The 16,283-nt window shown below is 35.2% G+C and overlaps 1 protein-coding gene across 3 annotated transcripts; it reads right to left on the reverse strand.

Annotated features, from left to right (window-relative positions):
• Positions 1-2,712: 2,712 nt before the first annotated feature.
• LOC148674581 (stathmin-4) lies at positions 2,713-15,175 on the reverse strand. 3 transcript variants are annotated; one of them, XM_088624828.1, is made up of 7 exons: positions 15,070-15,175; positions 11,473-11,547; positions 10,097-10,192; positions 9,591-9,796; positions 6,038-6,229; positions 5,820-5,837; positions 2,713-3,232 (listed from the first exon to the last, which is right to left on the reverse strand). In XM_088624828.1, the coding sequence occupies exons 2-7, from the start codon at positions 11,504-11,506 to the stop codon at positions 3,224-3,226; spliced, it is 555 nt and encodes a 184-aa protein (XP_088480954.1). In that variant the 5' UTR covers positions 11,507-11,547; positions 15,070-15,175; the 3' UTR covers positions 2,713-3,223. The 3 variants fall into 3 exon arrangements, with proteins under 3 accessions (XP_088480954.1, XP_088480952.1, XP_088480953.1); XM_088624826.1 differs by lacking the exon at positions 2,713-3,232 and having other exon boundaries at positions 4,413-5,837; XM_088624827.1 differs by lacking the exon at positions 2,713-3,232 and having other exon boundaries at positions 4,413-5,837; positions 15,076-15,169.
• Between the last annotated feature and the right edge of the window lie 1,108 nt (positions 15,176-16,283).

The raw sequence follows: 16,283 nt of genomic DNA on the forward strand, positions 1-16,283 counted from the left end.
GGATGTTAGGAGAGATCATAATAAGGTGGAAGGGAGTGGGGGTGTCACCAACTTGACAGCTCTGGGGAAGAAGCTATTTTGGAGTCTAGTTGTGTGCGACTGGAGTGACTGGAACCTTCTGCCAGATGGTAGGGGAATAAACAAGTTATGACTGGGGTGAGTGGGGTCAGACATAAAAACACCATCACCAAGTATGCTGACGATACCACAGTCGTGGGCCTGATCACTGATGAGACTGCCTACAGGGAGGAGATAAAACAACTCGTAGACTGGTGCCGAACCAACAACCTATGTCTCAACATCAGCAAAACCAAAGAGCTGATTGTTGACTTCAGAAGACAAGGAAAAGTTCACTCCCCCATCTACATAGAAGGGTCTGCGGTTGAGTTGGTGAATAACTTCAAATTCCTAGGTGTTCAAATCTCTAAGGACCTTACATGGACACTGAACATCTCAAGTCTCATCAAGAAGCCACAACAGCGGCTGTACTTCCTGAGAAGGCTGAAGAAAATACACCTACACCCACTGATCCTCACCAACTTCTACAGATGTACGGTGGAGAGCATACTGACCAGCTGCATCACAGTCTGGTACGGCAACTGCACCGCATCCGACCGTAAGGCACTACAGCGGGTGGTCAAAACTGCCCAACACATCATCGGCAGTGCCTTACCATCCATCCAAAAAATATACAACACCAGGAGTCTGAAAAAAGCCACCAAAATTAAAAATGTGTTGTGTGAAATAGATCACTTTTGAGTTTGCAGATCTCTCAATTATTGCAATCTTGATACTTAACCTTAAAAGGGCGCTGTATCATTTGACCTCACAAATCAAGATCTGTCTTGCTTTGCTGCAACTTCACATCTTTCAGCCAGGAAGAACACCCAGCATTCTGTAGGAGCAGGCACATACCACAATTCTATACTTTAGAATCCAAAAACTAATAAGGTTCTGTTCCACCAGCCTGTCAGTGTAGGAGGTTCCTTAAGTCCTTAAATGTATCTGGTCACTGTTCTCAGGACTGATTTCAGAACAGCAATATATTTTTTTGTGGGTGATTATCACATTGTATGCAGTATTTTAAATGGGGTCAAGAGCATTGTTCACTATTAACATTCTTTTCGTTAAACCTTTATCCTAGCTTTATGGTTGCCTTTATATTTCTTACCCACAGTGTGTGGAAGATGAAAATGACTGTAGATTGTAAAAAAATCACTTTACCATTTTATAGTTATGCATACTGTATATCCTGTACAGTAGTTATGTTTTTGCTACCTGCATGCAGCACTCTGTGTCCACAGTAAAAGTCTTCTGCCAGCTATTTCCCCAGCTGTTTTCCAAATCCAGAAACTGGTCTCTTTGAATTTCTTGTTCAGCATCTAAAGTGTGGTAAAATAATCTGCAAACATGACTTTTAGCTATCTACGCCAGAATCTCGACATACAGTAAATCAGGACTAGTTGTCCTCCAGATGTTCTAGAATTTAGATCGTTCATTATTATTAGGAAGAATTAGAAAGAATAGTGGTCCTAGCAGTGATTCCTGACATATTCCACTAATTACATTCTCCGCTTATCTCTACCCCTTGTTTCCTATCCATTAACCAATTTTTAATGCTGGTACTACATTACCTTAAATGATTATTACCTGCAATGTGAGAATTAATCTTTTATAATGAATCTTATTTAAAAAAACAACTGAAAATTTAAAAATATGTTAACAAACTTTTTGACATACTGATTTTAATCAGGCATTAATGTTTCATTATCTGAACATTTTCTATTTATTTATATTATTTATATCTCTGAATATACAGGAAATGGAAAACTAAATGGATGAACTTGACTGTTTGTTGTTCTACTACTGAGAAAGTCTCTTATGTGTTAAGTATAGCTTACAAGGTTCTCAAGGCTATTTTTAAAAATCTGATTTAGGAATGTAAGAAGAAGTGACTAGAATTTCCATCCTGAAATTCAGGGAGAGAGATACATACTGTATATACATGTAGGCCTAAACATTTTACTTTTTCTATATACTGTATAGTAATACTGGATTACTTAAAGATCTTCCCTTTCTCTCAGCATTAGGTTACTATCCAGAATTTTCTGAACAAAGAGACCTGTTATGCAAAAAACATGATACAATTTTTAGACTTTTTCTGTCTCTTTTCAAAGTGTGCCTTTCTTTCTAGACTTTCTAGACTCCATCTAGCATCTACAGTGCTTTGAAGGGCTTGTGTACTGCATAAATCCCCTTGTTATGAAGTGAAAAGATCAGTCAGGTCCCAACCACAAATTATCATATACTGTCCATGTGATGGTCATTCATGATTCTTCTTAATTTTTGGAACAGTTATTCTTGGTCATTCATGATGCTGGGTATGTTTAGCACACTTACTGTACTTCCTGTCCATCACAGAATAACTCTTCTTCTCAAACATGGCATGTGTCTGTTCGTGGATCCCTCCTATTTTTTCCAGATGTTTCAGGAGATAACAAAATATACACATTGAAGGTGTTCAGTTGAAAACACTTTGATGGCTTTCTGGCTCCTGGTTTGGGCTTGCAGATTCATAATAACAAAAAAAAAAACCATGCCATACCAATTCCTGAGGTGTGTGGGGTTTCCTCTGTTTTAACATTAAAGCTTTTGTACCCCTTGTACAATCCTCATCCAGACTTGGAATGTAAGCAATCACCATGAGGACCATTGTTTGATCCAGCACTTTTAATTCTTTTGCATCTGAAATATATTACAATGTCTACACAGCATAACAGCCACATGAGATAGTTAAAATCGATTTTTAAACTTTCTACATAAAAAGGTTTTGTCTCATAAAAAAGACTGCATTTTGACCTTAATGCACATCTTAAGGATATGAAAATTTACAAATGGACCACATTGTTTCATCCTTTAAAACTCCATTAAGTTTCATCACAAAAGGCTATGTTGGTAGAGTTTGTGTAGGTCAGTACAGTCTCACTCCAGTCAACACACACTATTGGCACTACTGGCACACAGATCGAAAGGCAGAGGCCTTGGCAGACCTCAGAGTCAAGTGTTCGGCCAGACCTTATAACAGGTCCCCCGGAGTTGGGTTGACAGTCACCATATTGTCTTCCCCCAACTCTCGGCTAATATTTTTTTTTACATCAAGCTGAACTAGTCAGTCCTTTGGTGAGTCGTCTCCAAATTTGCTGCTTTTTGCTGTGACCAGGCTTCATGGAACCTGGAACATAGATTTCAGAAACAGAGGAATTAGCAGAGAGAGCACATACACACATGCACACATTTCACAGAAAACCTCAGCCTTTTGGGGGGATTCAATCAAAAATTAAACCTGCTCTTTTCAGCTACCCTTTTTTGGTTTGTTGTTTAGTTGGTTTTACAGTATGTTAATTCCTGCTGATCGCTGGGACCTACAGTACAGTAAAAAAACAACTTAAGTGTAATAACTCATCATAATCATCATGATGTTATTCATCATAAAGCGCAATTAGCAGACTTCTAAAACATAGCTTTAACTTCTCAATATGTTACTACAACTTGTTTAACTAATATTGTTAAAATGCTTTAATAAAATTATTCACATCCTAACAAAGTTTTAAAATGACAAAATTTCACCAGATTGCTGCCAAACTACTGCTTATTTAACATCCCATGCAGATTCCAGAGAAAGGATCTTCCATATATATGCTCCTCCAGGAGCTACAACTAATTTCAGATAGACAACATGCCTCAAGAACCCCACCTCCATCTGTATTGTCATCTTGAGTTCTTGAACTTGAAGTCTACATTTAACAACCCCTCAGGGTGTGGGCAATAGCCTTAACGTTTCAAGTAATATTATTTAAATTGTTGCAGCTTCATAAAATAATATATAGTGTTGTTTTGTGGAACCTACAATCTTATTGTTTAGCCCCCAGTAGTCATGTTACTTGGAGATGTGGGGAGAGCTGAATCTTTGACATACAGTAAGATTATCATTTATATGTTACATAAAATTGGATGTTAGATTAGTAAAGTTATTAAATTAGTCAATTAGTTAGTTGTTAAATACTGTAATAAAGATTAATTATGACACTCTACTCTGGGCTTCACTTATCTCAGATTCTGATTGAATACATCCCCCTTGAAAAACGATAATGATAACAATATTTAAGATGGCGAGAGCATTTAAATACAAGTCACTTCTGCGTAAATCGAAAAATGCATTACAGAATGTGTTTTTCTTACAACTGTGTTTTCAGGCTCTCCACACACACATAAACCATCACAAATACAGTACACACAAAAGAAAAAAATATCACACAAGACACTAAAGCACACCAAGCTCTTTCACACATAACTTGGCACTAAAGAAAGAGAGAAGTAAGACGACGGATTAATTTGAAGAACCAGGACATAAGTTCTGCCAAGGAAAGCTTTTACTGACCAAACAATTCAGGTTTAAAATTACAGGTTTACCAAGTTCACATGTGACATTTTCCTTTTTTTGTAATTTACTGTTAACTTGTAATTTTGACAACAATTGATATTAACATGTAATGTAGGTAGTGCCCCAACCTCCACACACACACACCTCCCTTCAACACCCTCAACAGGGAAATTTTAACAATCACATATCACAAACAGAAAGGACATTGACATGCCAAAACAAAGTGCACCTGGGGAATAGTGCAGCCTTCGCAGAAGTGTGCTGTTGTAAATTTACATGGTCATTTTACACTTAGAAGGGCTAAACTACTTCTTTTAACTCACACTTGTGTGTGGGCATTTTCCTACTTTCTGTACTGTATCAGGCTTTTTTTCCTTTCGTTTTATAGGTGTAATCTGTGTGATATACTGTATATGGGAAGAAATGACAGAATATCTACCGTGTGTGTATTTTTGTTTTACTTTAGGAATGAGGTTAGTGCTATTCAGGAAACAGTTTTCTTTTGTGCTACAAGTCACTGTAATTCAGTGAAGTTTTAGTTTCTTCTAGGTTTTGCTTGTCGATTTCCCCCTTTGTTTCAATTAGCGCCTTGTAAGGGACGCCTTGTACATGTTTTAAATTGTTAAGGTTAAAAATAGCCTCCTGAAATACAATACGAAGACTATTTTCTCTTCTTTGTAAAAAATCTGAGCTTTGGAAGTTAGCGAGGCAAACTTTTCTTCCTGAGAAGCCATATCATCAAATAAATTTAGCTTGTTGATTTTTTTTTAATTAGCGCCTAACTGGATTAACTGCATGAGCCAGAATATACTATAAGATTGATATAACTGACCAAATTTTAGCTTAAAATTTATTAGAGCATTTGATCATAGATACAAAGAGTAAACCAAATAAATACGACAGCGGTCTAAATACATGCCTTGGGAAGCATGGTTTTGCTCTTAAATTGGTAGGTGCTCTTGACAGAGAGTAAGATAATTGCACACAAGTAAATGAGTCTTCCCACAGCTGTCATTTTCCCATCTGCAAATGGGATGGTTCAGCAATGCAAATTTTAATCAAGAACATCACTAGATGTAGCTGATCACCAAAAGAGCCCACTTTGCACACAAACTAGTCTTTTCTCTTTTCTGCGGTTGCGAAAGCCAACTTGAGCTGGTGCACCTTGCGTTGCTACACAGACAAAGACTGTTTTTTTTTTCTTTCCCAACTATGGCAAGGCCTTGCTTTTATTGAATCTTCAGCATTTTTAAGAAAAGCCTTTCCTTTTACTCTTGGATTGTGTTTTGTTTCCCTTTCCTTAACTAACAGCAATAAGTCCCATGTTCTCCTCCTTCTACCGGGAAGCCTCCTCTTTCAGTTCCTTGTTTTTCCTCACCTCTTCTGCATGCTTGTCCTGAAAGAATGGAGAACAAAACCTTGTTTTCACAACAATTTTTTAGTATTAATGACGTTTGCAATACCAGATTGAAATTTGCCATACAATTTAACTTATTCTAATTCTTATTGTATACCATAATTGTAAGAACATACTCTAAATCCTATTTAACCTTTACTGAGAGAAAGAGAAAGGCAAAAAAAATCATGATTTAGTACCTTTTCTTGCAAGCGCTCTAACATGGCTGCCAGAAGAGCTTCTCGATTCTCCTTGTTGGCTTCCATTTTTTGCTCCAGCTTTTCCTTGGCCATTTTGATGAAGTTGTTGTTCTCCTCAATGGCCTTCTGAATCACTTCTCTCTCATGTTCTCTTTTCTCCGCAAGGTGCTTCAGCAGCTCAGCTTCCTGGCACTAAGAGACAGAAAGGAATAGAAAAGGAAAAAAAAAAACATTGTGCTGTATAAGAGTTATATTTATAGTTCATATTTATTCATTTATGCTGACTCTTTAAAGTTACTAAAACTCTTTTAATATTTGTTCTTTATAGGAAATGTTCTAGCAATGATGCCAATACCATGATTCCAATATTTCAAAATAAAAATGACAAGAAACGACTTTCTTCTCATGAAGATGATAAGTAGAACCCAACCTGAAGAAAAGAATGATACTCTAAAGTCAAATCAATGATGAAATGGAATGGAAGATAAATGCCCTTCACCCAAGAACTGGAGGAGCCAATCTTTTTCACGGTTTAATTGAGAGAGGACACTTGCCTTTTCACCCATCTTAATTTCACACTAGATTTCCTTTGCACAGAATGCTCCAAGATGTCAAAAATGTCATTTTTTAAGGAAGACAGAGTTGGTAATTAATGTAAATATACTTTATAATAATAAAATGAATAATTTCAACAAATAATACTGTATTAACTACTCCCCCCATTACACCTTAGCTTTATCTGTATTTGCCTTAAACAATTCTGAAGGGATAACCATAAAAAAGTTAAATCACTTCAAAGATTTAAAAGATAATAACTTTGAAGATCATGCTATAATACTTGCATATGGAATTACAAATGAGTAATCCCTGTCTACTACAAAAAACACTCTCTATTAAACTATCATTCTTATTACTATCTCATTTAAAATCTAACTCGTGTCTGCACTGTCACTTAGTTTTGCACTATGTGTGGAACTGGATATTCTCCAATTTGGCAACACTGCAATGACTCAGCTTTCCTGGCAGGTTCCTTGACTTGTTCTTGCATATGACAAAAATAATTTACAAAGAAAAACACCTGGTTCTTGATTGATTAATGTTAGATTTCATGGAAATATACTTCCCTAATGAGTAGATCGATCCAATACTTCAGTGTTTATTTAATCAAAATCTACAGGTCTTGAAATTAAAGGTCTTTCTTAATCTGTTGAATGAATAGGCTATTTAATCAAAATCTACAGGTCTTGAAATTAAAGGTCTTTCTTAATCTGTTGAATGAATAGGCTTCTCATTGTTCATTAACTATGCTCCATTCAGATTAAATAAGTGAGAAATATTCAAAAAGATTTGTATACATCCTAGTTTTTAAAATATTCTTTTAAAATGTATTTTTTCACTGACTTTACTTAAACTTCAATGAACCTAACCACAAGTGAGGTTCATTGGTGAGAAAAACTACACCAGTTGTACTTTTGTTTACGAAATACTTTCATCACATCTCACTACACCAGAGATGTTGCGAAAATAGGTCAGTGTGACTGTTTTTGTCTATCTTTGACTAAGCATTTCAAGATGCCAGAGCAGAGGTTTGAAGATGGCATTTTTGGAAAAATGAAAGTTAACACAATGTCTAAAATGTTAAAATGTGCAATTGCAACATGTCTATCTCATTTTATGACTTCATTTTCCAGTCCTAACAATTAAACTCTACAAGATTATATTTAACTTGCCCTTCAGAAAGCAAACAATGTAAAAGAAACCTTTTACCTCCTATTGACTACTAGACCATATTCTGTTGCTCCTTGTATATTCTGTAATACAATATGTGGGACTTAATCTTCTCAGTTTAAGCAAGTTTAAAGTACAATGGAAGCCCTCAGTCCTCTAATAAAACAAAATTACTTCATAAAGTGTTATGCAGATTTGAGTTAGAATTTCCTCATCAACACATAGACTAATGTTAGAATAAATGTATGGAATAGACAAAAGTTGACATATTAATCACATTTATATCTAAAAATCTTAATCACAATGAATTACATTTGCTTCTACAGAGCAGCCTAATAGATCAACAGTAAGTGTAAGGTTAGCTTACTTAGTAGTTCTACAAAGTTGCCATCATCTCAAAATGTTTGATCTCATCCCATTTTGCACTGTATTAATTGAATAAAGAACACATACAGTAACTCCTCTTGGATAGAATACCTCCCCACTGCCATTTAAAAAAATATTGAGCACCTTATCATCAAACATTTAAAAATATATGGCAAAGTGCTCAATAGCTCTTTAAATAAAACAAATTGAGGGAATGACATTTAATATAAACAAGTGCAGAATGTTACATGCAGATGCAAAAAAAATACAGCATACAGTGAAATGGAAAACAGTATGTTTAAAAAGGCTACTGTACCTATGTAAAAGGACTTAGATGATTATGTTATCGTTTTAAACTAGACAATACAGGGAGCCAATAAAAAGGATATGGATTTAAAAGCACAGTATTTAAATGAAATTAACAATGCTATACTAAAATTGTTCATTGCACTATGTTGTTCACGTTTGGTCTACATTAAACAAAAAAAAGTATTGCTAGTCTGGTATTAGTCCAGAGAAAGGTGGCTAGGTACATTTTTGATACACCATGCCAATATGGCAACACCTGGCTTAAAGGAATGTCATACACTGAGGAGTTAAACAATGTGAAAAATTTAATCTTGAACAGAGGCGACAACAAAGGAACCTGATCCAAGAACTCAAAGTCCTCAAAGGCATTGAGAAAGTTAATCTAATGGACTTCTTCAAACTCAATAACTTAAAGTAAAGGTGGTCATGAAATAGTGATATGTAGAATGTTTCAGACTAAATTCAAACAAAAGACTTTCCATTTTTAAGGGAGGTCTCTCTAGAATATCTTTCAAGTGTTTTGAGCACCTTAGATCCCAGTTAGAGAATCAGAGGTATCTTCCTTTGAGAAAGTTAAAGATGGGAGGATGATGAGGAGGAAAGTATTGGCATCTATTTATTGACAGAAGTCCTGCAACTGATTGAAGTCCAGTATATCTTGTGGACTTTATAAAAAAATACCTTAATATTTTTCTAGGTATCAATTGTTAATTGATTAAAACTGAACATTTTAACCTAAATCAAAATTAAAATGATAGCTTTCTCCATAGATTCTGTAAAAATCAAGGACTTACTGTACTTCTCCTTAACTTCCCTAATCACAACTATCTGTTTTAATAAGACTCACCTGATTAACGTTGGGAAGTCCAATGGTAAAACTGATTATTTTTTTTGCATAGCCATTAGAAAGTTGTTTCTGTAATCTGAAATCACTTAAAAACTCTCAGAATTATCCTCATATCCACAACTCTCATAGCACATGTGCACCAGCTGTGCTGGTTAGGACTAGATCTGGGATTTAATATACAAAATAGTGGGTACTCCAGAAGCCATAGATACTTCTGCAGACGTTTCAAGAGCACAGATTGAGAAGATGTCATCCAGGAAGACCTGTGCAGTCAGTAGAACCTGAAGATTGATTGATCTTTACCTTTCTCCTCTCCTCTGCTGCCTCCAGCTTCTTCTGAATCTCCTCCAGCGAAGGGTCACGGCGGTGGGGCATGGAGGTGTTAAACTCGGGGACTCCATCGAAAGAGGGAGGCTTGAGAATGACCTCGAAGGCTTGGCCTGAGGCCCGTTTGTTCAGTTCGATCACCTCCACGTCTTTGATCACACACCAGTTGAGGTCCACGGCATCTTGGAGACAAATCATAAAGATTGTTTAAGTGAAATTGACGTATTTTTAAAAGGGAAAAAAGAACAAGCCCTCAGAGACACAAACCTATAAAGAATCATGTTGTATAAAACACATTGTATTTAAGGCATACTAGTATTGCTGTGTTTGGGAATGGCCAGATATTTGGAACTCTCATTAAATATGTGTTAATTCAAAAATGTAAAAATGGAATGCAGTATGTCATAAGTTTGCAGTGGTCTTCAGGGACCAAGACATCTGTGCTGATGTTTTTTTAGACACAAGGAATAGAAGTCTTTTACCTTCGGCTTTGTAGGTGGGGTTGTCACGAGGCTCTGACAGTAGGCAGGAGCAGAAGAGTGACACCAGGGGGAGCTCCCTCATCTTCTCTTTATAAGCTGGAGAGACAACACATCAGAAAACACAGGTAATATGCCTGTCACTTCAACAATTGTCTGTCCAGAAGACGGAAGTCTGAAGCACCTTTTTTTAAAGATGGAAAATCATTTTTATGACTGAAGTAAATTCAAGACAAAAAGACGAGATATTGTATGCTTTATATTTTACATAGAAAAGGCTGCAGAAAATATGGTCCTTATGTGCTGCTGAGCACTGATTTTGTTATCCTTGTTCAAGTTTCTGCTCTGCAAGGGGACATTGAAACTTGCTTCCTGAGGTTGATAGTGAAAAAATGGAACAAAAAATAAGCCCATATATAAAAATATGGCCCATAATAAAAATAAAAGTACTTGACTTGACTTTATCAGTAAATATTAATTTTGATTTTTAAAAGAAAATAAGAACATAAGAATGCTGAAAGGTTGAAGAGATCTGTCCGAGCCTTTTGGTGTTTATTTTTTCAAAGAAGCTAGGACATTACTTCAGGGACATGGCCTGTTGGCTTGTTTTATACTCAAACAACTCTTTGTGAATTGAAAAGCCTTCTGTTCTCAGTTGCAAATGCACTTCCATATAGTTTCCATTTGTGTACATTTTGTGTTTCACTGCTGATTCTGAAGAGATTCATTGGGTTAACTTTTTCAATGCCTTTGAGGACTTTGAAAATTTTAATCAGGCCTCTTCTTAGGTTTAATACAAAAACTTTCCATGAATTAAGCCTGTCAGTGTAACGCTTTCATTTAAGGCAAGGAATGTATATGGTTTGTCTTCTCTGAACGGATTTCAGAGCAACAGTCATTATTTAGAGTTTTTAGAATAAGCAAAATCATATACAATATTCTAAATAAGATTTCACAAGAGCATTGTACAATTTTAAAATGCCAACCCTAGATTTTAATTCTATAATTTTAACTACTTCTCTAAACAGTCTGTTTGCTCTCTTTATTGCTGCCTAACTTTGTCTAGAACATGTACATTTTGTATTACAGTACGTAATGTAGCTTGGTCTTTTTTCTGTAGCCTCTTCATTTTGTATGGGTAGTTTTTGTTTTACATTTATAATTCATACTTATCTACATTATATATCATCTGTTTACCCATTACTGAATTTTACCTAATTCCTCAGACTTTAGTTTCAAGAGTTGGTACCAGAGTTGAGGAGGATAATATATCTGATGCCATGATCACAGACCCATGGTTGGCTTGTGGTTGGAGCCAATCACTTATACCTGCTATGTCAGAATAGCCTGTAAATTGAAAAAAAAAGTTCTTAATGTACCTGCAAGAGTCATTGTATCAAATTGTTCCAGCATCCAATGTCAGCAACTTCAAAGCTTGAGGTATCTTGCTGAAGCTGGAAAGGAACAGAGGAACAAAGTAGGAATGTTTGTGAAGATAAGGCTCTAACTCAACAATCTACAGCATTCTATCTTACCAATGGAAAACACAATCAGAGGTTGCGGTGGTTATATCTAAGACTAAAGACATCAGACTTGAATGAGGAGTTTGTCACTCTAGATTGATTATAAACTTGTGTGGGATGCATTGGCTACCCCCATTGGATTATTTCTTAACTCATTGTGTTTGTCTCTGTCTGATAAAGAACATTAAATAACACCTTTTTCTGAAACTTTCCAAATAACTTCTTGACCATACATTCATTTTTGCCTTGGGACTGCCTATTCAGTTTTTTTTTACTGATGCCATCTGTTGCATTTCTGTAATTGAACATCATGAGTAAAAACCTCCAATAACATTTAAAATACTGCTGGTGCACTGTGTCAGAATTTGATCTGGCTATTATTACTCATTTTTGTAGCCAACTCATTTTACATAAACCAGGTCCTGTCAGTTTTTATTTTATCTTAGTGTATGAATTGTTTTAAATATCTGTTGATCACATTTTTGTCCAAGTTCTTTTCTTACTCCAAGATCATTGCTGATGCTTTGTGATACACAAGCTGCAGTTGCTCCCAAACCTTTGTCAAACCTCATCTGCAGCAACATGAAACTTTTGGGTTTACCTCAATCCCTCATCTTGACCTCCTGTTGAGACCCCATAATGCTGAGTTAAAACTATGAATTACCTTGCTCAGCTTATATCAAGGGTATTAAGGTAGAGATGATTGCACTTAATGATGATCAGGCCTCAAAGAGATATCTGTACAGTACAAATATTGTTCCACAACAAGACTATCTATACTTAACTTAGCTTCAGTTACTGGGATGTTTAGGGTCTATAGCCCAAATCTCCACAGATCTCACTCTCAGCCCTGGTTTGGATACACTTCAAGGTCAGATTGGCTTTATGTGGAAAAAAATATTGATTTCTTAAATGGCTTGCATTCTAATGGTTTAAGAAAATGGAAATAATTTTGTCTCACATTTCTGTAACAACTTGATTAATCACACTCCAGTACCCTTTATTTCCTATAGCAAGGCAGCCCAGGGGACATGATGTTTGGCAAGAATATTTTCACGCAGAACTCCACAACTAAAAGAAGAACATATTAGTCCTGTCTTTGTCATAGAATCCTTGCTACCTCTTTAAATAATCAACTGCTGCCACTGTTCAATTACAAAAAGAAAATCACGCCTTCTTTCTTTGGTGTAACTTTCAGAACTTTATTATTCTAGCTTCAGTAATATAGCCTCTGCTTTTCTTTACAAAACAAAACCAGATCCTACAGATATTTTGACAAGGATATGATATATCAAAAACGAACACAACACTACTTACAGTGTCTATACTTACAGTAACAGCATTGTATGCAGAATTACTGTTTGTGCAGTTTTTTTTTCTTGAGAAATAAAAACTTTGGATAAATTGTTTTGCTTTTTAATTGCTTTTTAGTTATTTGTACATCTACACATGAATTATTAGAAGCATTTGAGAAGAAAATTTGTACTATGATAAATACAAGGTGTTGTGCAGCTCAGAATACAGTGTAACTGAACAGAGGCCTTAGTAGCACTGTAAAAGAACAGTTTATACAATACTGCCTTGTGAAAACAGCTAAGATAAAATACAGGTACTGCTAAAAAATAATATACACAATCTCCTATGTATACCACTTGCTAATTGGCAAATATTGCAAAGAAGATGTATTGATACAAAAGGAATAATTAGGACTGATATTACAAAGGTTGTGTCACCTGACCAAGACTGCAGTGTTACAGTGCTATAGGAAAATGCTAGACAATACAGGAAAATCTCACATTATCTCAACAATGGACCATTCTTTTCTTGTAATTTTAATAACAATCAAACTTACATTCTTTTGGCCGAGTGAGAAACATATGCTTTCCATTGCACAAGAATAATGAACTCTCTCATTCTCTCACCTTAGCTTATCTTGAAACACAAACAACCTTCAAACAATTGCAAGTGATACAGCATTCACACTTCATTATTTAATCTGAGTGCAAGATAGTTCTTTCTGGGTTTTTTTATAAGAAATCATAGCTCTTCCTTGAAACATAGGTGACTTGAACCATACAACTCACTTCCTTGCTGAACGTTCTGTGATATGCATAATCATGCTCATTCTTAAAGAACTGAAGCAATGCACATGGAGCCATATGGAATTCTTTATGACAATAGCATGATTTTTTATAAAGATGCTGCAAAGCCTCATCAACTAATACATTCATACAAGATGCTATTGATACAAGCGGATGTACTGTAGCACTCAGGCTGGAGACAAAGAATGTTGCATTCGAAGCTTCTCGTACATTATGCAATAGTAAGGACTCCAAGACATCCAATCCATAGTACTGTTTCTTTCATAATGGGTAGGACCATCTGTGGCTATAGTTTTCTGTGAGAATCTGTACACAAGGATAAACAATGCAGATCCTCCTTAGGAAAGCCCAGTTATGGATGAACTGGGAAGCTTCATTAAATAGTCAAGATTAGGATGTCTTGCAAGTTATGTGTAGATGTAGTTTATAGTCTGGAATCTCCCAGATGTCTTAGAGCTTTTAGACCACTGTTTGTCATTGCTGCAAGAGGAAATTGACCATTAATGTGGAGGATTTAATCATTTCACTGTTGCTACCACATTATCTACCTAGTAGGTAAATTCAGACAAAATGTGTTCATCGGTGTAAAGTTCCTTATGATGTCCCTTTGAATTCCGAACTGCATCAAGGCATCTGCATGCCTTACTCTTGACCACACCTATGGCAATTGTTTTTGGAAATTTAATTAGCTTGTAGATCTAAGATCTAATCTAGAGTGATTAGAGAAGACATCTTTCAGGAATGTTACTGGTTACTATGTCTTTTGACTGCAATTTGTATTTTTCATGACAAACCAATCACATACAGGTACAGTAAGTCCTTGTAGCATCTGGATTCTATCTACATAATCAGAAGGTTGGATTTTTGTTGTTTAAGGAAACATTAGCTTTTCTAGCATTATATTGATAACAAATAGGAATTTCTACCATATCATATATGTAAGTATACACACTTTGACTACATAATCCTATATAATCCTGTTACAGATTAAGGTAAAAATACAATACAAAATACAGCCACATACTAATGGTACAGTATGTAATCTATTGCTGACATACAGTGCTTGTTGGTTTTTCACTGAAATCATTTTTAAAAGTTGTCTTTAAATAAAGGATTATACTAGCATATTATTAAAAAAAATTTGCTTTGAAGATACTAGATGCACTGGATAAATTATTTATGCATTCAGCAAACTGCCTCCAAAATGCCTCATTTAAGACAATAAAAATCAGTATTAAATAGAATAATACCCATATACAAGCAACCCCCCTTATTATTCTCTTTCCTGAAGACAGGATAGTGAACAAATAATATATTTTTTTTAATTTTGAAGTCTTTCACTGTGACTTACCCCTACCTGTGTGTCTTGGGTGATGTTCACAGTCCTTAGGCTCTGTCTCAATGCTCAAATACAGGGCTATCAACCTCAGCACCACCACCAGTCTTACAACATGACATCACCTTCCAGCTCTCTCATTGGATGAAAGGATACTGTCTTACAATTGGCCAGCATCCTTTAGAACAGAGAAAATATAGGTTGTAATGTTAACTCATTGTCTGATAGAGCAAGCTGAACTGAGCTATAGTATCAGATGTGTTAGGTAGTACAAAACAAGATAAACTGCTTTTTCATCAGTTTTTTTTTCTAAAGAAAGAAATTTAACAAGTGTTCTTTTGCAAAGATTTGCAAACAGACAATTCCAGGTACAATATTTATTTTGTTGGCTTAAGTTTTTCCCATCAACATAATCAAGCATATAGAAAATCATAGTTAGCCCTCTATACCTATGTGGTATTTTTTTATTGTTTACTGTTATTATGGTGTTATATGTATCTCTAAACATGTATATTGTTTAGTTCTTGTATTTGGGTTTTCTAATTTAAAGATAACTGCCACCTGTGCCGAATTTCCTCTACATTCTTGGTGGTGTTAAAACACCACAATAATTCATATTAATGGTTTATTAATTATAGTCAAGAACTAAGCTGCATATATTTTGCTGTAAGACATGCTTTATCTATGCCTTTTATGTTTAAACATTGCATGGGTATCTGTACATCTATATGTACGAGGTGTATGTGTTTTTGTAAAATAGTATATGTAAATAAATAATATGTATTACAAAATGTGCTATCTTCAGATAAGAAGTATAATTCTAATAAGGATAGAATTGCATTTTTATGCAATATATGAGAGCCTATAAGTGTATGTAGGCTTAGGATGTTATACTCTGCAATGGGTAAATTATTGACATATGAAGCACTATTTTATATTTTAGGGGTAAAGTGAACAAAACAATAACTGTCACAACTTAACTTCAGCATTTGGAGATGAGATCATAAAAATGTCCTTTGGGCCATGCAAGATATACAATTAATAATTCTTTTTACTGGCACTAAGTAACATTACAAATGAAGAACAGTTTCTTCACCCTGGAGAAAAACATCACAATCACTATGTGATTGATGCTAATGTTTTTACCTCATCAGCCGGTTCTTTTAGTCCTTCTGACCTCCTGCATTGTTCTTTTCTCAGGGGACATTCTTATAATGTACAAAAATTAG

Source organism: Lepisosteus platostomus, chromosome 3 (genome assembly GCF_059453375.1).
Source record: "Lepisosteus platostomus isolate fLepPlt1 chromosome 3, fLepPlt1.hap1, whole genome shotgun sequence".
Taxonomy (NCBI): domain Eukaryota; kingdom Metazoa; phylum Chordata; class Actinopteri; order Semionotiformes; family Lepisosteidae; genus Lepisosteus; species Lepisosteus platostomus.

Coding starts and splice junctions, on each gene's coding strand:
- LOC148674581 (XM_088624826.1), bottom strand. CDS start 11,506: ATGCTGGAACAATTTGATACAATGACTCTTGCAG. Junction 6,230..9,590: donor CAGCAGAGGAGAGGAGAAAG/GTAAAGATCAAT, acceptor TCTGTCTCTTAG/TGCCAGGAAGCTGAGCTGCT. Junction 5,838..6,037: donor TAGAGCGCTTGCAAGAAAAG/GTACTAAATCAT, acceptor CCATTCTTTCAG/GACAAGCATGCAGAAGAGGT.